The sequence below is a fragment of the Drosophila teissieri genome, chromosome X, assembly GCF_016746235.2.
Source record: "Drosophila teissieri strain GT53w chromosome X, Prin_Dtei_1.1, whole genome shotgun sequence".
Classification (NCBI taxonomy): Eukaryota; Metazoa; Arthropoda; class Insecta; order Diptera; family Drosophilidae; genus Drosophila; species Drosophila teissieri.
The window spans coordinates 23,265,166-23,287,561 of NC_053034.1; the positions used below are offsets into that span (position 1 = coordinate 23,265,166).

At 40.3% G+C, this 22,396-nt stretch overlaps 3 protein-coding genes across 4 annotated transcripts; all 3 read right to left on the minus strand.

Annotated features, from left to right (window-relative positions):
* Positions 1–7,088: 7,088 nt before the first annotated feature.
* Positions 7,089–8,319, minus strand: LOC122624997 (histone-lysine N-methyltransferase SETMAR-like). The gene is made up of 2 exons (XM_043804808.1): positions 7,515–8,319; positions 7,089–7,127 (listed from the first exon to the last, which is right to left on the minus strand). Exons 1-2 carry the CDS (start codon positions 8,250–8,252, stop codon positions 7,089–7,091), a joined length of 777 nt encoding a protein of 258 aa, XP_043660743.1. The 5' UTR covers positions 8,253–8,319.
* A 1,319-nt stretch (positions 8,320–9,638) lies between these two features.
* On the minus strand, positions 9,639–10,156 carry LOC122624998 (the record flags this gene model as incomplete). The annotated part of the gene is made up of 3 exons (XM_043804809.1): positions 10,022–10,156; positions 9,801–9,954; positions 9,639–9,736 (listed from the first exon to the last, which is right to left on the minus strand). Coding segments are annotated over exons 1-3 (387 nt in total), but the record flags the coding sequence as incomplete, so codon positions are not given.
* Positions 10,157–14,113: 3,957 nt separating this feature from the next.
* Positions 14,114–16,365, minus strand: LOC122624378. Of its 2 annotated transcripts, XM_043803887.1 has the most exons (5): positions 16,341–16,365; positions 16,149–16,291; positions 15,870–16,014; positions 14,814–15,765; positions 14,114–14,732 (listed from the first exon to the last, which is right to left on the minus strand). In XM_043803887.1, exons 2-4 carry the CDS (start codon positions 16,212–16,214, stop codon positions 15,488–15,490), a joined length of 489 nt encoding a protein of 162 aa, XP_043659822.1. In that variant the 5' UTR covers positions 16,215–16,291; positions 16,341–16,365; the 3' UTR covers positions 14,114–14,732; positions 14,814–15,487. The 2 variants fall into 2 exon arrangements, 1 of the variants encoding a protein (XP_043659822.1); XR_006326464.1 differs by lacking the exon at positions 16,341–16,365 and having other exon boundaries at positions 14,814–15,105; positions 15,155–15,765; positions 15,870–16,267.
* Between the last annotated feature and the right edge of the window lie 6,031 nt (positions 16,366–22,396).

Genomic DNA, 22,396 nt, shown 5'->3' on the forward strand with positions numbered 1-22,396 from the left:
TAAAGTCCTGACGTGGTTTAAATGTATGCTATTGACACTACTGATTTAAAACAGAAAATTACTAGAATGGAAGGTGAAGGATGTTGTATTTAGACATAGAAAACAATTATCTTGGCTCAACACAAGGCAAAAGGCAACAAGTGGTTCCTTGATTCTTTGAAATCCTAGTGAACTTTTCACTAGTCCTACATTTAACATCCTATGTACATTAACCTTTTGAATTTCATTAATAAATGACAAATTATACAAAACACAAAAGGCAAAAGACAACAATTGGCTTGTACAATTTATACATTTAATTTTTTTAATTTTATACAAAAGATTAACGAACAAAACAAAATTAAAAAGGAATAAAAATAACAAAATAAATTATTAAAACATTAAATGCACTTATTATGACGCGGCGTTAAAGCTAAATAGCTGAAACTCTTCCAGCAGTCAATAGGACAATTTAATATAATAATAAAACAATATGTGTTCCGATTCAGTAGCGGCGTAAGAGCCAAATGACTAATACTTTTCCAGCTGCCTGATTTAAGCAATTTTCGGATTTCTAGATCGCGATTTTTTTTTTTTTTGCTTTGACCACATACTTTTGTTAATGAACTTGTGGAGATCTTGGGGACGAACGTCTGATGTTATTGACGGTTTGAAAAAATGTTTATTTTTGATCTGGCCTCGCCGGATCGATCTGTCACCATGACAGAATCGGGCCTCACACGTTTGGGCGCCAAAATAAGATTATGATAAATAATAAGAATACTGTAGCGAACTACGAGTATAACTTCCCCGAGCAGATGGTAAATTGCAGTTGGGCGATCAAGCACGCGCTGGTTCCGCTGGTTCTCGTATCACACTCTTATTTATTTCGCGTGCTTTGGAATTGATCTCCACAAAAAAACTAAAGGACTATCGGACGACAGGACTAAGGACAAACAAGGACATAGCACACTCGTACGACAGCAGCTGTTAAGCTGTCGACGCCCACCCTACCTTGACCACCACTAACCATTTGACTTAACCGGTGATCCCTACAAGTATGCTATATTTTACACGACATACACCTTCCGTCGACGCATGGCACCCCTAGAGAGATTTACTCGGATTTAAACATTATAAAATTTAATTTTTAACATAGAATAAACTTAAAAACTGACAATGTTTTAACTGAAACAGGTTTAGACAACATATCCTAAATGATTACCCTAACTTACAAATTTTAAACATCTAGATTTTAATTTTTAAAAGACTTTTTGGACTGTGGCGTTATCGCAACAGATATGTATGTAAAATGTAAAATTTTTGTTTGCTTAACAAAAAAGGAATATTTATGCTGGGCATTAAGAATAGGAGAAGTTGGTTATATAGGGATGTGCATTTTAATTTTTAAATTTTTTGTTTTTTATTCTTTTAAGATTTTAGCCAAAAGCGAAGATTGGGGCAAGGGTAAAATTTAGACAAGAGCAATTTTCATTTCCATTTTAAAATTTCTTTTTTTTTGAATTTATTATTGGTAAACAGTGAACTTGGAAACAAGTAGCGCCGCAGTAGCTAATTATTTGATTTTTCTTCCGGCAGCTGCTTTCTCATTTAAATAAAACATTTATAGTACTCACTCTGCATTTCCCACGATGAAGCGCTTCAAGTGGTTGCCTGTGAAAGAGAAATCAGCTTACACCGCCTTGTAATCCTAAGAGAGCTGTTTCTTTTTGATCTGCTCTTTTGAGCCGCTCTCCTACTGCGGTACTCTTTCTTCTCTTTTTACCTCATTCTTGTGCTCACGCCAGTTTAGGCGGGCTTTCGCTTATGTGGGAAGAGGAAGGAATATGGGATAAAGGGAGAAGGAAAGAAAAGAAAGGAATTGCCCTAAATGAATTCTATTTCTCATACAACATATCTCAAATTAATTTCCTAACATAAGGTGGAATTTATTTTTTTCTATCGGAATAACTTATGCTGATCTGCTTGACTGGTTGCCGATCTGCTTAACAAGCAGTCGGTCAGGTGTGAAGCGGTGTAAGGTAAAATGGGTATATATGTAGATAATGTTAATATAGTGAATTCAATTAAATCATGTTTTTTCGCTTAACGGTGGCGTTGTTGTCTGATGCAATCCAGAAATAGACCTCCTGGTCGGCAATTTATGCTTCCTTCACTGGTCTCACTGCCTCAATGGTTATTTTCTTGAAATTAAATATTTTCCTAGGTGCCACCTGTAATTTTATGCCCTTAACAAAAAATTCTGAACCACAACACACGCACAAAACTTACCCTCTAGGGGTTGGCACTAAAGTTAATCGAAATATAGATTTTCCGATTCACTGGGTTTTGGTTGAATTGGTTGAATTATCGAATCGTTGAATTTCTCTTTTTTTTGTATTTTTGAGAGATCACTTTTATTTTCGGATAGCACGGACGCACTTTCTCGCTCGCTGGTTTAAACTCAATTAATGCCCAGTGGCTACCGCTTCGGGTCGGGACCCCGAGTCTGAACTCCAAAAATTGCAGTTGGAGAAATGTTCTACCTGACAGCCTAGTTAACATTTTTCCCGACCTTAAGAATGACCTAATTAAGTGCCTACTTTTAGGCCGAGATCAACGACAAGCTACCTTACATAATACAAAAATGAAAAAATATCAAAACATTTTTCAAAAGTGTGGGCGTGGCAGTTTTATGCGGTTTGTGGGCGTTAGAGTGGGCGTGGCAACATGAATCAACAAACTTGCGCTGCGTCTATGTCTCTGGAGTCCGTATGTTTAATCTCAACTTTCTAGCTTTTGTAGTTCCTGAGATCTCGACGTTCATACGGACAGACGGACGGACAGACGGACGGACGGACGGACGGACAGACGGACGGACAGACGGACATGGCCAGATCGACTAGGCTACTGATCCTGATCAAGAATATATATACTTTATATCGTCGGAAACGCTTCCTTCTACCTGTTACATACTTTTCAACGAATCTAGTATACCCTTTTACTCTACGAGTAACGGGTATAAATATAGAATGTGATGGTAGTAGGGTATATGCTAGAATTTGATCTAGAGTATCCTGCCCATAAGCATGATTTACATAATTATTTACCATTCTGTCCTGAAAATAAAATTCCACCCGGGGGCAAGCAAAGAAAGCTTATAGCTTATTTAACTAATAAAAGTGAATACATAATTCACTTAACACAGCTTCAACTTTGTTTAGAGCATGGTCTTATCGTAAGAAAGGTTCACCGAGTTTTATCCTTTACGCAATCATGCTGGCTGAAGCCTTATATCGACCTAAACACACATCAGAGAAAATTGGCTGAAAACGATTTTGAAAAAAAAATGTTGTAAGCTAATGTATAATGCTGTTTACGGGAAAACAATGGAGAATGTAGCAAAGCGTCGTCAAGTAGCTTTAGTTAAACATTATCAATCGAAACAAAATTCTCCAGGTTTTAGACAGCGCATAGCTAGAAATGATTTTCATAGCGTATAAATATTTGGTTCAGACTTAGCAGCAATTGAGTCAACACCGTCCAAAATTATGTATGATAAACCCATATATAGGAGTAACCGTTTTAGAACTCTCAAAATGGCTAAAGTATGAATTTTATTATAACTTCCTTTTAATTAAAAGTCCATCTACGAAAATAATATATATGGATACAGATTCATTTATACTATCTTCAGAAGAAGATTTTTATTAAACTATAAAAGACAACCCACAACGCTTTGATACTTCTAACTATAAGCAAGAAAACCAATTTAATATAATACAGGCTAATAATAAAGAACCAGGAAAAATGGAAGATGAACATGCCGGTAAGGTTACTTTTTGTAGTTCCTCTTCATAAAACGAACCTTGAATAGGGTTACTCATATAATCTTCTATTTCATACGTTACAGGCCCTGTTGACTTATCTTTTAAAACTTTAACAACTTCTGTAGTCCAATTAGGTTCATATCCCTTCATAAATACTCCCTTGAATTTACTTATTCTAACGAAATCCCCTACTGAAAATTTATGTTTTGGGAATATTTTTGGTATATTATATACTGATTTTAAAATGAACTCTTCATTTTTGGCACACACATCCACAGGCTTCATTTTAATAGTTCGATGATAAGAATTATTGTATTGATCTACAAGAAATTTGATTTTATGATTCCATTCATATTCCATTCCATTCCCTTCATACTGAACATTTTCCACATACGATTTTTTAGAGTTCGATTGAAGCGTTCACATATAGAAGCCTTTAGGTGTGTATAAGTATGGTAATGATTTATATAAAATTTTGTCATTAATTCCCTAAAAGCGGAATTAAAAAACTCTTCCTTGATCTGACTGAATGTTCTTAAGTCTGCATTTACTAGTTCTTAAAACAGTTTCCATTGCCTGTACTACATCTGGGGCAGACTTTGTCTTAACCGCTTCGGCGAACGCATACTTTGAAAACGTGTTGTAGAAAATAGAGGTCCTGTATATGCCCTGTATATGTATACAATGCACTCTTGTATTTCGTTACCGATCATAGATTTATCCCGCTCTAACGAATTAGGAATAAGAAAATATGTATAACCATTTTGTCATTTCTTTCATTCATCATTTAGTCATTTAGCAAATAAAATTCCGCAGCGAACACACGGTGTTTCTCTTATAAAATTCTGCCGCTCAATAGGTTATGGGCCCAGGCATTGGTGAATTTAATAAAGTTTTGGTTAAGCGGTGTGTGACTCACGATCAAGAACAATGAGTGCTCTTTATCAAATTGAAAAGTTAGAGGAGAAAAACTATGACACGTGGAAAATACAGATGCGATCTGTATTGGTGCATTCCGGGTTATGGAGTGTGACATCAGGAGAGCTAACATCAACGAACATTCCAGAGGGACACAGCTTTGTGGCTTTGGACAATAAGGCGTTAGCAACAATAACACTGAGTGTAAAGACATCTCAGTTGGCCTACATCAAGAATTGCTCGACTGCTGTGGAGGCATGGAACAAATTGAGGGACGTACATCAGCCAAGCGGGCCTGTACGAAAGGTACAGTTGTACAAGAAGCTGCTTAACAAACGGATGGAGCAGGGGCAGAGCATGTCGACATACATAAGCGAGTTTGTGGAAATTCTGGATGGTCTAGCTGGAGTTGGAATAGAGCTAAACGATGAGTTACGAACTATCGTTTTGCTGTCGAGCCTTGCTGAACAATTCGAACATTTCGTGGTGGCCATGGAAACACGAGATCAGTTGCCTACTTTCGAGATTCTGACCATAAAGTTGAAGAGAGCGAACGAAAAGGAATAGCAGAAGAGCGAATTGACAATACTAAGGCATTCGCTGCAACACAGAGGCAAAATTGGCAGACAAAGACGTATGGGCAGAAGAAACGAAAAAATATCGTTTGCTTTAGGTGCGGTGAGCAAGGGCACATTAAGTCCCAGTGTCGGAGTGCGAGCGAAGGAGATAGCAATCGCACGGTGCCAAAAAATTTGGTGTATCGACAAAGCAGTCTGCTGCATGCTTGTGACGTCAACAACTTACAGAACTCGATGTGGTGCTTAGATAGCGGTGCAACAAGCCATATGTGTTGTGCACGGGAGCTTTTCATAAAGTTTGAGAAGCACACAGAGCAGATCGGACTGGCCGATGCTGGTTTTCTTCAAGCAGAAGGTATAGGCGACGTCAAGATTCAGACAGGCCTGTGCATGTTGACTCTCAAGAATGTTCTCTACGTCCCGAAGATGACAGGAAACTTCATGTCCGTGAGCAGTGCTGTGCAGAACAGATGCAAGGTGACATTTGACCTAGAGAAGGCCATGGTGGTGCAAGATGGAGAATGCATCGTGAAAGCCAAAAAGATTGGCAATTTGTATTTGTTTGAAGGTGGTCGAAGCGGGTGTTTCGCTATGTCAGCAGTTGATGGGATTTCATTGCACAAGAGATACGGACACATTAATTTCTCCAGCATGAAAGAACTTATTTCCAAAGGGATGGTGCGCGGCATAGAAAATATTGGTTTGCCAGAAAATATTAACTGCAAAACATGTATGGTTAGCAAGATCCATGTTCAACCATTCCCAAGGACAACGTGTAATCGGGCGAAGGAGCTTTTGGAGCTGATACACGCGGATGTGTGTGGACCCTTCCCAACACTTTCTCTGGGAGGTTCAAAGTATTTTCTTACTTTTATTGACGACAAATCCAGGAGGATTTGACTTTGTTTATTTTCTGCGTGGAAAGAACGAGGTGCTGTCAAAGTTCATGGAGTTCAAGAATCTGGTGGAACGGCAGACAGGCAAACAGCTGAAATGCCTGCGGAGTGACAACGGCGGAGAGTTTGTCAATAAGCAGTTTGACGAATACCTCAGGAAGTATGGGATTGCCAGACAGCTAACAATACCGCATACGCCGCAGCAAAATGGCGTGGCGGAAAGGGCAAATCGGACGCTGGTGGAAATGTCAAGATGTCTTCTGGTCCAGGCGGGGCTAGGAGATAGTTTTTGGGCAGAAGCTGTCAACACTTCGGCTTATCTGCGTAACCGATCTCCGACCAGCGCACAGTGGTTGCACTTGTAGGGGACCGCGGCCATAAATAGTTCCCGTTGAGATATCGTTATGAAATTTTTCCCAAAAATCTAAAAAAAATATTTGAACATGTATTAAAAAAATTAGTTAAATCGGACGACGTTATCTTATAGCTCCCATAGTATTGCTAATATGCCGATGGTGTGCAAAAACACTTCCAGTAGAGTTGCAGGTCCCGTAAATATAAACAAATTAAAAATCTCCAGTTCTTTCAGTTAATAATAAAAGTAAAATTGAAACGAATTTTAATTTGAATTCAAAAACTTAACAAATATCATCAAACAAATCAAATGTCGACGAAAAGAATTGAGATTTATCTTTTTTTGGTAGTTTTCTTTGACCTGTTATAAAGGGGCCAGAACGCAAAAGAAGGTTGTTCATCAAATCGGTATTTGTTAATATGCGAGACATTTTTCGAGTATGCTGAAGCCGGTACTTCTTTCCTTATTTCCTTATTGTTGGACTCCGCAGCTTCTTCTGAAAGCTCTCCTATCGACAGCAACGCATGATCTATCACCTTCGCACCGTGAATTCAAATTTTATGTACTGTTGCTGGAAGATACGAGGGTCGTTTGATAAGTCCGTGACTTTTTGAATAAAATATATTTTTTTCGTCAAAGAAGCGTTTTATTTCTCAACATAATCTCCTTTTAGCTCTATACATTTAGTCCAGCGTTTTTCTAATTTTTTTATTCCTTCCAAATAATAGGTTTTCTCAAGGCCCTCAAAATAGTCGTTTGTTTCTGTGATGACCTCTTCATTTGACCCGAATCTCTTACCGCCGAGCCATTTCTTCATGTTTGGAAACAAAAAATAGTCACAGGGGGCTAAATCTGGAGAATATGCTGGATGGGGTAGCAGTTCGTAGCCCAATTTATGAAATTTTGCCATGCTGACTACACACGTGTGCACCCGTGCATTGTCCTGATGGAACAGCACTTTTTTTTTCGCCAAATGCGGTCGTTTCTGCTTCAAATCAATATCGAATCTGTCCAAAAGCTCTGAATAATATTCGCCGGTGATCGTTTTACCCTTTCCAAGGTAATCGATGTGAATGATACCTTGTGCATCCCAAAAAACTGTGGCCATGACCTTGTTGGCCGACAGACCCACCTTGGCCTTCTTTGGTGCACGTTCACCCGGAGAAACCCACTGTCTTGATTGTTCTTTGGTCTCTGGTGTGGTGTGGTGGATCCATGTTTCGTCTACGGTAACGAAACGGCGCAAAAATTCGTTTGGATTGCGGTTGAACATCGCCAAACACTCCTTTGAAATGGTCACACGGTTGCGCTTATGGTCGTGTGTGAGCAATCGCGGCACCCATCGCGCGGAAAGCTTTTTCATGTCCAAATATTCATGTAAAATGTGATGTACCCGTTCAGTTGAGATGCCTACAGCCTCAGCTACCTCACGCACTTTCATTCTCCGATCATCCAATATCATTCCATGGATTTTGTCGACGATTTCTGGCATGACGACCTCTTTTGGGCGACCTGAACGTTCGGCATCACTTGTACTGGTACGACCACAACGGAACTCAGTAAACCATTTCTTAACCATTGAAATTGATGGTGCAGAGTCCCCATAATATTTATCAAGTCTTTCCTTGGTTTCGGTGATGGATTTTTTACGCAAAAAATAATGCTTAATTAGCACACGAAATTCACTTTTTTCCATTTTCGTTAAAATTCACGAGATCGTCTGCTTTCAATGCCTATAAAACGCAAACCAAAAAACGCAGCTTTCTCAAAATTTTACAGTCAGCTGTTAATCGATAACTGCTGACAGGAGCAGTGTTGTATTTAGAGCAGGTGCGCGGCAAATACAAAAAGTCACGGACTTATCAAACGACCCTCGTAATACCATGAATATTTTGTTACTAGCTGTTCAGCAGTATTCAAAGCATAGCTTTAGAATTTTTGAATATTAATAGAATATCCTGATGCTAAAGCTTGCAATATTGTTGCGCATCGGGTTATGACTTCTTCATCAATGCCTGTAATCTCAGATGCCAAGCTGGGGTTTCCAAACAATTTTCTAGCTGTATTTCCATCGTTGGAAGATCCTTGCCTCCGTCTCTTGGTTTATCAACAATGATTCCCATTTTGTCACGAAATTCCGCTTGGATTCCTTCTTTTCTTTGCAGTACATTGAGCTTATGTTCTGCTGATCTCGCCTGCCACATTTTTATTTCCAACTTGTATGAAAGGTGCATTATGTACTCAAAAAAGCGTATGTACGAATGAAGTGGCGATAAGCCGAATTCAAAATACTTTTCATCAACGTTTTTTGCTAGACATTTTTCTAATTGATTCATTTCCGTTGGTTTTGCACCGCATATAAAACATTTCATTGAGGGCGTATTGCTTAACGCGTTGCACACTTTACCATCTACCATAGTAAGTTGCAGGGTATAGTTGATGAATAATTATACCCGTTACTCGTAGAGTAAAAGGGTATACTAGATTCGTTGAAAAGTATGTAACAGGCAGAAGGAAGCGTTTCCGACCATATAAAGTATATATATTCTTGATCAGGATCAGTAGCCGAGTCGATTTGGCCATGTCCGTCTGTCCGTCCGTATGAACGTCGAGATCTCAGGAACTACAAAAGCTAGAAAGTTGAGATTAAGCATATAGACTCCAGGGTCATAGACGCAGCGCAAGTTTGTCGATTCATGTTGCCACGCCCACTCTAACGCCCACAAACCGCCCAAAACTGCCACGTCCACACTTTTGAAAAATGTTTCGTTTTTTTTTTTTCATTTTTGTATTAGTCTTGAAAATTTCTAACGATTTGCCAAAAAACTTTTTGCCACGCCCTCTCTAACGCCCACAAAACCGCCCAAAGCTGCCACGCCCACACTTTTGAGTAATGTTTTGATATTTTTTCATTTATGTACATATTACTCTTGTAAATTTCTATGGATTTGCCGAAAAACTTTTTGCCACGCCCACTCTAACGCCCACAAAACCGCCAAAAACTGTATGTGCTGAAGACTCTCCTTCGCACTTTGAATAGCGGAGTAACGGGTATCAGATAGTCGGGGAACTCGACTATAGCGTTCTCTCTTGTTTTGTTTGCATTATTTTTAACACATGCCAGTGCGTGGGCCAAGGCCTTCTCTCCTGGCTGCTGGCCGTCTAATGTGCTTATGCTATCTGTAACGAAAAGTATTTTTATAATAATATTATTAAATTATAGCAAAATAATAAATATACATACCAATCAGAACGGAAAAGAATTTGGGAAATGCTTTTAATGACTTTTTCCCGTTTAGGCCGTCTATGTTGTAGGCGCACAACAGCGTTTCTGACAATACGCCCTTTATTGCCTTTGACAAATTGTTGCATTTTGAAATTTTTGTTATTGCTTCCATCTGAAAGAAAAAAATAAAAACACAGAATGAATTTTACGATCACTTAGACCATAAATACTTTACTTACGTAGCATTCTTGGGACCCTGAGCTTATGCTCTGGTCTAAAGCCACCAGGTCTTCCTCCGATGTGACTGGGAACGCCACATCCACAGCCACATTCTTCGCCTTCCCCTTTACGAAAATCTCCAACAAGGCCGTCATCCTCGCAACCTAGTTCGTGTTATTTATTTATTATTTTTATTTATTTATTATTTTTTATATTATTTAATTTATTATTAGCTTTATCATAAAATAATCATCAATAAATAATAATAATTACCACCGAAGAAGTCCACAGCAAAAAGCGATTTTTTCAACAAATATTTATATTGTGATTGGCTTTTTGTTGTGGATTTTTTCGCGCGATTAATCAAAATTAAAATCTGTATGCTACTCTATTTGTATGCCAAAATAAAAATAGAGGCGCATGAAAACTTATCTTTAAAAAAATAGCGCGGCCCATTTTTAACTTTAATTTCGACTTGGGCGTGGTATATTTTATAATGAATATAAAATTAACATAAGAATTGCATTCCATAGTTATATCCGTTACTCGTAGAGTAAAAGGGTATACTAGATTCGTTGAAAAGTATGTAACAGGCGGAAGGAAGCGTTTCCGACCATAAAAAGTATATATATTCTTGATCAGGATCAATAGCCGAGTCGATCTGGCCATGTCCGTCTGTCCGTCCGTCTGTCCGTCCGTCTGCCCGTCTGTCTGTCCGTATGAACGTCGAGATCTCAGGAACTACAAAAGCTAGAAAGTTGAGATTAAGCATACAGACTCCTGAGAAATAGACGCAGCGCAAGTTTGTCGATTCATGTTGCCACGCCCACAAACCGCGCAAAACTGCCACGCCCACACTTTTGAAAAATGTTTTGATATTTTTTCATTTTTGTATTAGTCTTGTAAATTTCTATCGATTTGCCAAAAAACTTTTTGCCACGCCCACTCTAGCGCCCACAAACCGCCAAAAACTGTCAGTGCTGAAGACTCCTTCGCACTTTCACTAGCTGAGTAACGGGTATCAGATAGTCGGGGAACTCGACTATAGCGTTCTCTCTTGTTTTTTTCTGTGCACATTCTTTAAGCACTTCACATTTCTTGCGCTTAACATATTATGTACTTTTCGCAAAATCATGCACTTTGGAATGCAAATAGCTATGCTAACATATCAACACGAATCACTTTACTTACCGGATTTATATTTTTTTTTGTTGAAAATAAATTGAATTTTTTCACAAACACGACGTGTCACATTCACAATTAATTGCAAATGCAAAAGAAGAGGGGTGACGGAAAACGAAACCGAAAGTTCTAACAGGCGCGTGCCAGGGTATTTCAGGGTAAATAAAAACGGACGCACTTGCGTTGCCTATAGCGACAGTTTAATTTCTTAAAAAGCTTAAAATCCTTAAATCAACAAATATAAATTATATATACACTTTAAACAATATAAATATCCCACCAATTATTAGATCGGTATTTAGAAGTCTATACATTGCGTTTTTTCTCGACTCTGATTTTGTCTCCTCTCATCTCTCACTCTCATTTTCGGTCACTGCTCCGAACTACTTTGAAAAAAAAACAACAAATATGAACTGCGGGCAGAGGCAGCGGCAGAGCCACGACAGAATTCTGCTTGACTTTGGTGTTTGAAACTTTGCTAGAAAAAGCCTGTGAGATTTGTTTTTGTTTTTCGAACTCTGGCGAGGAAAAATACGGGCAAGGAATTTTGGTACTGAAGGGTACTAGCCCGGACAGACGCTCAAAGAATCCCGCGCTTGCAAATACTGACGCACGAAATAAATCAGACAACAATTGTGACCGTGGGGAAATATCTTCCCCACACATAAAAACTGACAATAGCAGGGACTGCAACCAAGGGGAAATTCAATGTAAATACACAACACGCAGCGCTTTTTTCTTTAAATTAAATCATAAACCGGATGTTACCAAACTAAGTTTAAACAAGAAACCCACCACGGACACGGAAATTTCTGGGAAGATAACCACTTCCCCCCACCGGAAGGGCGTTTCCCCACGCCCCCCTGCTCAAGACAAATTACAGTCAAAACCCAAATCTATCGCCATGCATACTATGGGAAATACATCAGCATCTCGAACCCTTAGCCGGCCTGCTGCCAAGCGAGATCTATTTAACTCACCCCCTAAAAGCAAGGGCGTGCAGCCAATGAGTTTCTCGGAAGTGGTAACTGGATCAGGATTAGGATTTGTGGCACCCTCCGATCCAGCACCACTAACGAAAACCCCGGGCAAGCGACCAAATGTGGATATGGACAGCTCAAACTACACAACTACACGCCAAATAAAAGGGCATGCGTGCCCTCCGTTTTTGCTACCCCAAGCATCTTTCCCCCCCTGAATACCCCCATCTTCAAAAGCAAGGTGGCCCAAAGTATTGTAGAGGAAATCAAAGCCCCCCGCCACCCAACCCCCTGTGATGAAGCCCCTGCATGCAGCGCCTCGGCGCCAATCAGAAATCAATCAAAAAGAAATCCTAGCAAAGAGTGACACCCCCTTCTTTTCCAACCAGATTAAATCTGAAAGCGGCTTCAGAGTAGTTATTCGCCATTTACACCCTTCCACCCCTTGCACATGGATAACTAGTGAGTTGCAGAAGCTCGGCCTCCAGTCCAACTTTGCACGGAATATGATCAATCCTGCAACTGGAGGCCCGATGCGGATGCACGAACTAGAAATTGTCTAAGTCAAGGATGGCAGCCACCAGCGGATTCTCTCCATAAAAGAGCTAGGCGGGCAAAGGGTGGAAGTTGAAAGGAAGAATAGGACGAGGGAGCCGGTTCAGTGCTTCAGGTGCCAGGGGTTCAGGCATGCTAGAAATACATGCATGAAGCCCCCAAGGTGCATGAAGTGCGCCGGCCAGCACTGGTCTAGCGAATGCACAAAGCCAAGATCAACCCCCGCCTTCTGTTTTAACTGCAACGGAAACCACATCAGCGCATACAAGGGGTGCCCTGCCTATAAGGCAAAGAAACAAAAACTAGCAGTCAACAGGATATATTTCCACAAAATTAGGTCAACAATGGACGTAAAAACCAACAAATATGAACGGCAGCCCCCCCTCCCATTCAACAAGACCCCCCGACTACCATATAGTACCGAAATAGCCGAAGCCCGAAAGGAAGCCGCCAGGAAGTCTACAATGAATCCGTTCCGGCAAAATGTGAAGGATAGTAGACCAAATCAACCACGCTTTTCTTCACATGAAGCTGCCATACAAAAACGCCTAAATAAATGGCGCCGGAACGCAGACAAGGTCTCCACAAATGGCAGGATCAATCCCAAGGTCAAGGCCCCAAACATGGCTAGAAACCCAGCGCAAAGACATCTGGAAAAATTCCAGAACAGGCTTCGAAATGAACAAAATGTGCATAAGGAACAGAAAAATCTAGAAAAAACAACGAACCGCAAACAGGGAAATGACGACAGCCCCCCGACAACGAGCAGAGCTGCCATGGCAAATCTGAAGCCAAGGATTATGAAGGAGACAACGCCTTCACCTCAAAATACCAACACTCTTCCGAAAAATAGTCACCCCGACGACCCCGTCATTAAACTAGCAAATAGAGTTGACAATTTGGAAAAGAAGATTGACATTTTAATGGCTTTAATTATACAAGGAAGACAAAATGACCCAGATATGGAAACGTCGATTTAACTTTAATTAAAATAAGACTGAAAAAAGACTCCAATGGCATGTTCAGACGAAAAGCGAAGCAGCAACTAGGGTATAGCGGCAGCAACTCGCCTAATTTCCCTCTTGACAACCTGTAAACAAGGAAATAACTATAAATAATATTATATAAAATATCAAAACGCCACTCACCAGCAAGCAATCCGGACGAAAAGCCTCTTGACGATGTATTCCTGCTGATCCCTACGAAGAGGACGTGAAGGATGTCACCCACTAGGACCCGCATAGATGAATTCAACGCGCGGCAAAAACATGATGAATATCCTTCGAAATGTCCTGAAACAACAGCTGCAATCTCTCCAAAAGCCGTACTCGACGATAAAAGACAACCCGACTTGGCGAAATGGATAAACTAACTTTTTGGCACTTAAAACACAATAAACATACAATGTTAGGATGCCGTCTCCATACTGAGATTCCCCCACGATTTTATAGACCCTAGGCGTGGTGCTGCCGACCCGGAAAAAGGTCGAAATCGTGACCCTTGAAATTGACTTTTTTCCTCAGAAATGTAATATCGACGAAATCTTTGTTAAAGATTGAAATAATTTAATCAAAACATAAAACAGAGAGCTATATAATAATATATATAAAACATTAACAATGTTTTGATGCCGTCTCTATGTTAAGAAGCCCCTCGATTTTATTGACCCTTGGCGCGGCGCTGCTGACCCGGCAAAAGGTCAAAATCGTGACTCTTGAATTCGATTTTTTCCTGGTAGCAACGGTATACTGACAACATCCCTGAAAAAGAATATAACAAATTAATAAAGGCATAAAACTACGCAACTGACTACTTCCCGACTCGACGTAACCGAAAATAGAGATTTTGGCACTTAAAACATATAAATCGTATCATGTTTTGATGCCATTTCCATGTGGGGATGCCCCCTCGACTTTCTTGACCTTAGGCGCGGCGCTGCTGACCCGGCAAAAGGTCGAAATCGTGACCCTCGAATTTGACTTTTTCCCGCAGCAAGGTTACACTGACGAAACCCCTGAAAAAGAAGAAAATAAATTAGTTAAAGCATAAAACTACGCAACTGACTACTAGAAACAAGAAATAATATAAAACTTACCTTTAAATAGACGAATTCATTTTACATGCGTAACCCTAGCGATTCCCAAAATCAGCAACGGCAACGCAACTGTCGCAGCAAACTGACGAGAATTAATGGCGTCTCCATGCCACAGTCTACCCTCGTCACAGTGGACCATTTGCGTGGCGCTGCTGCTGTCGGAAGTGAAAAAATTCGCGCACTCCAAATTCGTCTTTTTCCCCTCAATGACCTCCAGTGACAACTATTGCGTCCAATCCACAGCACTGCATATCCAGCCCATGCTATTTCCAAATCCAACTCGGCAGCTCTCCTGTAAAAAATAGAGCAATTGTTAATAAATTACAAACCAGAAAAACAACGACAACGCCCCTCTCTGCCAATACAAACAAATAACTAGGGTCCGAGGCTCGTCAAAATGCCTGTTGTCTAACTACACGAATTTGCACATTTTTATTAGCCTCTCATCCCTTGATTCCCAAATTGAAAAATCCCGGACAACTGGACCTGTTAAAGAAAAGACAAATGCCAATCAGACAAAAACAAAAAATTAAACACATAGGCACACTTATCTAATGCAATTTTCTATAAGCGATTATAAGATGCTCCTCTATTCCTGGCGAGATGACCTAAGAAAGCGGCAATTCTGACGACTTCAAATCAATGATGACCTCCCTGCCGATTTCTGAAGGACACTAGCTGAGATGCAGCAACTTTTCGGACCTTGCAACGAGACGGCGGCGCGGGAACTGACAGCGTTCTGGACCCCCTGACAACTGGAGAAAAAACCAGAGAACAGTTTGGCAGCTTATTGGCAGACGTAGAGCGTAACGAATCCACTTAAAGCGATGAGTTTCCTGCCCAAATTCAGGCAGACTCCACCGCCAAATGTTGCCAGCAACTCTAAAATGACCGCAATAACGGCTGCGCGGGATCCACATCGGAACCTCAATGTTGACAACTGGCGGAGTGTCTGAAATTTAGAAGAAAATTGCAAACTCAAAATAACGGCCGCTGTGGTGGTAGGAAGTACCACATATGACAGCTGCGTTAAAATATCCACCACGAATTACTCACCTGCAACGCTGGTCCAACTCAAATGTTGCAAGTTGCGCGCACCCTGCGACTGCAACAAATTGGGCCAAACATCCCCAATTCTCCACCGGCAATGACTCCTGAGGTCTCCAGTGACTTGGTGCTTCCGTCCTTCTGGCGGGGGTACCTGTAAAGAGAAATAAAAAGCAATATTAAATTTAAATTTAAAGACTTTGTAAACATTTGGCAATTTGAAAATGTAAACAAAGCAAACAGATGATAATGTTACCATCCTACGCAATCCACCATGAACTTACTTACCTGCAAGCCGGCCCGATTCAAATTTGCAAGTGGCGCGCACCCTGCGGCCGCAACAAACTGGGCCATACATCTTTAAATTTCCACCGACGACGACTCCAGAGGATTCCAGCGACTTGGTGCTTCCGTCCTTCTGGCGGGGGTACCTGTAAAGAGAAAGAAAAATCAATTTTAAACTCAAATTTAAGTATTTACACAATTAGAAAATGTAAGCAAAGAGAACATATGTTAATGTTACCAGTCCACGCACTGTCAAGAAAATACTAACTTAAATTTAAATTATATTTACCACACTTGTCCAACCCTTATAGCCTACTGAATACCGTTCTAATAATTGGTGCGATTTCTATATAGTTTTAAGTGTATATATAATTTATATTTGTTGATTTAAGGATTTTAAGTTTTGTAAGAAATTAAACTGTCGCTATAGGCAACGCAAATGTGTCCGTTTTTAATTATTTGTCTCTGTAATTCTAATTACACGGGATCATTCTGGTCGGAAATACCCTGGCACGCACCTGTCAGAATTTTCGGTTTCGTTTACCGTCCCCCTTTTCTTTTGAATTTGCATTAAATTGTAAATAGTGACAAGTGGTTTTTGCTTGAAACATTTTCAACGTTAAATATATAAAGTCGGAATTTAAAGGGTTTCGTGTTGATAAATTAGCGTAGCTAATTGCATTCCAAACGGCATGACTTTGCGAAAAGTCTTTAAAATACATATTTGTACATAATATGTTAAGCGCAAGAAATGTGAAGTGCTAAAAGAAAATTTAAGAATGTCCACAGAAAAAAAAAACAATGGAATGCAATTGTGATGTTAATTTTATTTTAATTATAAATTATACCACGCCCAAGTCGAAATTAAAGTTAAAAATGGGCCGCGCTATTTTTTTAAAGAAAAGTTTTCATGCGCCTCTATATTTATAGTGTAAGCCAATTTTTATTTTGGCATACAATATAAAACAAGAGAGAACGCTATAGTCGAGTTCCCCGACTATCTGATACCCGTTACTCAGCTAGTGAATGTGCGAAGGAGTCTTCAGCGCTGACAGTTTTTGGCGGTTTGTGGGCGCTAGAGTGGGCGTGGCAAAATGTTTTTTGGCAAATCGATAGAAATTTAGAAGACTAATACAAAAATGAAAAAATATCAAAACATTTTTCAAAAGTGTGGGCGTAGCAGCTTTGGGCGGTTTGTGGGCGTTAGAGTGGGCGTGGCAAAAAGTGGTTCGGCAAATCGTTAGAAATTTATAAGACTAATACAAAAATGAAAAAATATCAAAACATTTTTCAAAAGTGTGGGCGTAGCAGCTTTGGGCGGTTTGTGGGCGTTAGAGTGGGCGTGGCAAAAAGTTGTTCAGCAAATCGTTAGAAATTTATAAGACTAATACAAAAATGAAAAAGTATCAGAACATTTTTCAAAAGTGTGGGCGTGGCAGTTTTGCGCGGTTTGTGGGCGTTAGAGGGGGCGTGGCAACATGAATCGACAAACTTGCGCTGCGTCTATGTCTCAGGAGTCAGTATTCTTAATCTCAACTTTCTACCTTTTGTAGTTCCTGAGATCTCGACGTTCATACGGACGGACAGACGGACAGACGGACGGACAGACGGACGGACAGACGGACATGGCCAGATCGACTCGGCTATTGATCCTGATCAAGAATATATATATATACTTTATATGGTCGGAAACGCTTCCTTCTGCCTGTTACATACTTTTCAACGAATCTAGTATACCCTTTTACTCTACGAGTAACGGGTATAAATAGAGTAGCATACAATTTTTAATTTTGATTAATCGCGCGAAAAAATCCACAACAAAATGCCACTCAAAATATAAATATTTGTTGCAAAAAATCGTGCGAAAAATAAAGTCTTATTAAAATTGCGCCGAATAAAAATATTGCGCTTAAGGAAATATAGCAATTTAGCTAAAATATGGTTTTGAACGCGACATTTTTAAAACAATATTTTTATGTGACTCAATTTTTTAGTTGCTTTTTGCTATGGACTTCTTCGGTGGTAATTATTATTTTCTATGATTATTTTATGATAAAGCTAATAATAAATTAAATAATATAAAAATAATAAATAAATAAATAACACTCAATTAAATACGCAAAAATAAAGTAATTCTTTTGTCCTCATTAAAATTAGCAAAGGAAGAAAATGGTTGGCTCTAAATATATTAATAAATTAGCAGCTAAGGAAAGGGAAACAATTATTAGGCGATGTGCTCTAGAAAAGCCCAATCAAATTGAAAGCGAGGGTATGGTGAAGTAGCAGGGAATCTTTGAGATGCACATGTTCGTGATAGCTCTGACTTAAATACACAGTTAAAAAATTGGTATTTAAAGCATAAGCCAACACGAGGATGTGCCAGAGAGAAGTTATTGAGATTTTAAATGCTCATAAGTTGAAAATGTAGCCCTTTTATAAATTTAATTGTTTTGATAAACTTGATATAAGTAAAGTAGCAGGCGGCTCTTATTTACATATCGGTTTAGCAAAACAATTAAATAAACTATCAGTGTTTCCCCAATTGCCGGACGTACTGATCATTGATATAAACATTGACGGACTTTCACTTTTTAAGAGTTCTAGGGCAGTTATGGCCCATTCTTCTAAGAATAAATAATATCCATGGCCGCCCCGTATTGACAATTGGTTTTTATGGCATATAATAAGCCTTTTAATTTTAAAGAGTTTTTATCTAAATTGATGTCCGAAACTTCCGAAATGATTAAAAATGGTTTAACAATTTCTACTTCAAAAGTCACCAAGTATAGCGCTGGTCGGAACAGATTGGAAAAAAGATCGTAGTTTCAAGATACTCTCATTATACCTGGATCCTTCCTTGGGTGGAGTAAGCGGGACCTCCTTAACTAGATTCCTAACCCGTTCATTTCCGGACCCCATAACTGAGGGATTAGTATTCTGGAAAGTTGTTCATGATAATACCGACGATAGGGAGCTGAGAGATATATGCATACAGGCGGGAAACCCTAAAATCGTTCAATATGAGTCTGCTCATATATCCAAACTTGCTGAAGACCCCCAGTCTCTGAATATACCACGAGGAATAAGTGCTTAGACTATGATTAAAGAGGAGATTAAAAAAGCACTGATTTTAAACCGAGATAATATAAAGAATGATGTGATATACGGGGTCCTGGATTATGTTCATCAATCAGAATCTCACCTTTGGACATTATTGGAGTCAATCAAGCCTAGATTCCCACGGTTCATCAGAGAATTTAGAGCTTGCACCTTCTCAGGAATAGCCCAAAATTTAATGGGATTATTCCAGAATTCGAGAACCATTCGAAACCAATTCAAGACCAAGTTCTCAAAAAAGACCAACTCTCTGATAATCAAATCAGAGTTGATCTCATTTAAAGTGTTGGGTAGTAAAGTGCCATATCACACTTACGGAGCAATGTGGAGTTGCTCGAGTACCCAAGCTGACATGCTTAGAGTCCGGTCTTGGGGATCCGATGTGGTGGGTGCCACTATACCACATCCTCTGGAATTGCTTTCTCAAGGAATCAAGCCATCTCTTAGATGTAAAGGATGTGAAACTCCTTCAGATTGTCGTCATTACATAGCAGTCCACTTACCTCGTGGCTTGATCGATTATGAGTTTAGGAGGGGACCCTGTGCACCATACCTTGGTTCCAGCACATCAGAGTCCACAAGTATCTTGACGCCGTGGGAGAGAGACACGAATATTCACCTGATATCAAGAGCAGTTCGATTGAGAGATGCAATCAATTGGTTCATATCACCTGACAGTAATTTGTCAAGATTGATCTATGCCAATCTAAAATCATTAACGGGAGAAGACTGGAGTCTCACTGTAAGAGAATACAAACGGCCTGGCTCAGCTCTACATAGATTCGCCTCATCTAGGCAGTCAACCGGGGGGTATTCCGCTCAAAGTCCAATGAAGCTGACCTGTGGATTAATTCTTCTACCAACACCATGGCGAATGAGTCAATCATGATTTCACGTTTCAATCAGCTTTTATATTATCCCAAGCATCAGCAGGGAAATTCATGATGGAAATGGATCTCAAGGATGCTACCATTTTCATATCGGCTGTTTAGGCTGCTTGAGGCCTATAGAGGAGCCCATGTTGGAGACTACCTGTCAGTATGAATTCCCGGATATGCATGAACTGCTAAATAAATGGAAAATAAAAAAATTGGTTTGGAAATTAGAGCCATAGTTTGTGATGCTCCTGCTCGAGCATTTATTACTGGCAGGCCTGGACATACGTCTAGCCATGGTTGCAGCAAATGTACCCAGGTAGCACGAAAAGTAGATTCTGTATTGGCATTTAGCACTGAACGTGGTGAATTGATTACAGATGAAAACTTTAGGCACAGGACATAACCACCATAAAGAATATTTAACTGTTCAGTCCGCTTTAGAAAAACTTGGGGTTCTAATGGTAACTCAAGTCCCTTTAGATTGCATGCACCTTATTGATTTGGGTGTCATGCAAAAATTTTTAAAAAGAATAGTGGAAAATAAAATAGAGCAAGAATATAGGGTTTCCAAACGAAGGAAACAGCTGCGTCCCACAATAGTTTGCTCGAAAACCAAGAACGTTGGATTAATTGCCGCATTGGAAAGCCGAGGAGTTTAGGCAATTTTTGTTATACACTGGTATTGTAGCTCTTAAAGATACAATTAATGACGACCAGTACTACTTATTCCTTTTGCTGCACTGGGCTTACAGGCTACTTCCCTCTCGCTTGCAACGAGAGTCAAACTTAAATAATGCCCAGCATATGTTGGATATATTCGTGAAGAATTTTCCAATTATTTATGGAGAAAGTAGTGTTTCATAAAATGTTCACGGTTTACTTCATGTAAAAGAGACGATTAAGCAAATCGGAGATCCGGTTTCAGGCTCTTCTTACGATTTCGAGAACTATTTACAAACTCTTAAGAGATTTGTCCGAAAGCCGACACAAATATTACAACAAATTTATAGGAAGATTGTTGAGGATAGTGGGATTCGAGTGGACAATGATCCCGTAAATTTAGAAGGTAGTGTTTTGAAGTTGAAGGGATGTACGCTTAGGAATAAAAGGCCAAATAGTTATTGTTATGTACAAGAACACATCCCGATTGAAGTAGATTATTTTGAACAAGATGCAGAAGGTATTTTTATTATAGGTAGGAGAATTTTAGATATTCGTAGCTTTTATAAAGCGCCTGTATCCTCTTTAGCTCTAGGTATTTGCTTAGCAAGTGGGAATATGGCACTCGATTTAAAAAGATTTAAGGTTACTAATATGGTTAGGAAAGCGGTAGCGATGCCATATAAGAACGAAATAGTGCTAGTTCCATATATACATTTTTCGTAGGGTTGTGACGATCTGTCGGTGCTCGGATGGTCAGGAGTCGTCTATGATATTTATTTGATTCCAGCAAAGACTGCTATGCTTAGTTAGTTACCACATCGTTGCCCGCCTCCTATGGCTCTGTCGTCTCCTTACTGCTGATCTTGCTCCGTTCCTGGTAGCTCCTCCTGGAGGTCTTGTCGCCGATCGCCGGCCGAACTGAATGACTTCTAGAAGTCTGGGGTGCGCCTTATATAGCGGTTTGGCGGAGGATAGTGTGCCCGCGTATCCCAACTGATTTAATGCTGTATTAGTGTGGCCGATCTATGTTGGGCCATTGTAACCCTTAGCGCGTGATCTTGGCGCGCGCGCGCATTGTGTTTGAATTTGCCAGTTCCAGTTTTGTTGCTCCGTCCCTATCTCTAGGATGTCGCGATCCGGTAACGCTGTGACACGTTGGCGTGGGGTCGGTGCGATCGGAACTGGCTGCGGTGGCTTCGTTGAGATCTGCGATCTCGACTGCCGTTGGGATGTGACTGCCACCCGGTTGTCGTGGCGTGGGGTCGGCGCGATCGGAGCTGGCTGCGGTGGTTTCGTTGGAACCTGCGATTTTGGCCTCGACTGAGGATGGGGTGTGACTGCCACCCGGTTACCTAGCTGGGCCATCTTGGGGTTCGTGGTTGTCCGCAGCGTGTGCGCCACTCGTTGTCTTCCACTGGCCGTTCTCGCCGTTGTGGTCTCAGCGTGTGGTGTCTGCGTGACCCCCGGTTGCTCTTGGGAGACCCATTTCGGCCGGCGCTGACTTCTTCCGGGCCCCGCCTGGTATTATTGTTGTCTCCACCAGCTGGGTTTTGCCCGTAGCGGCTTCAATTTTCCGGTGTGTTTGTCGAAACT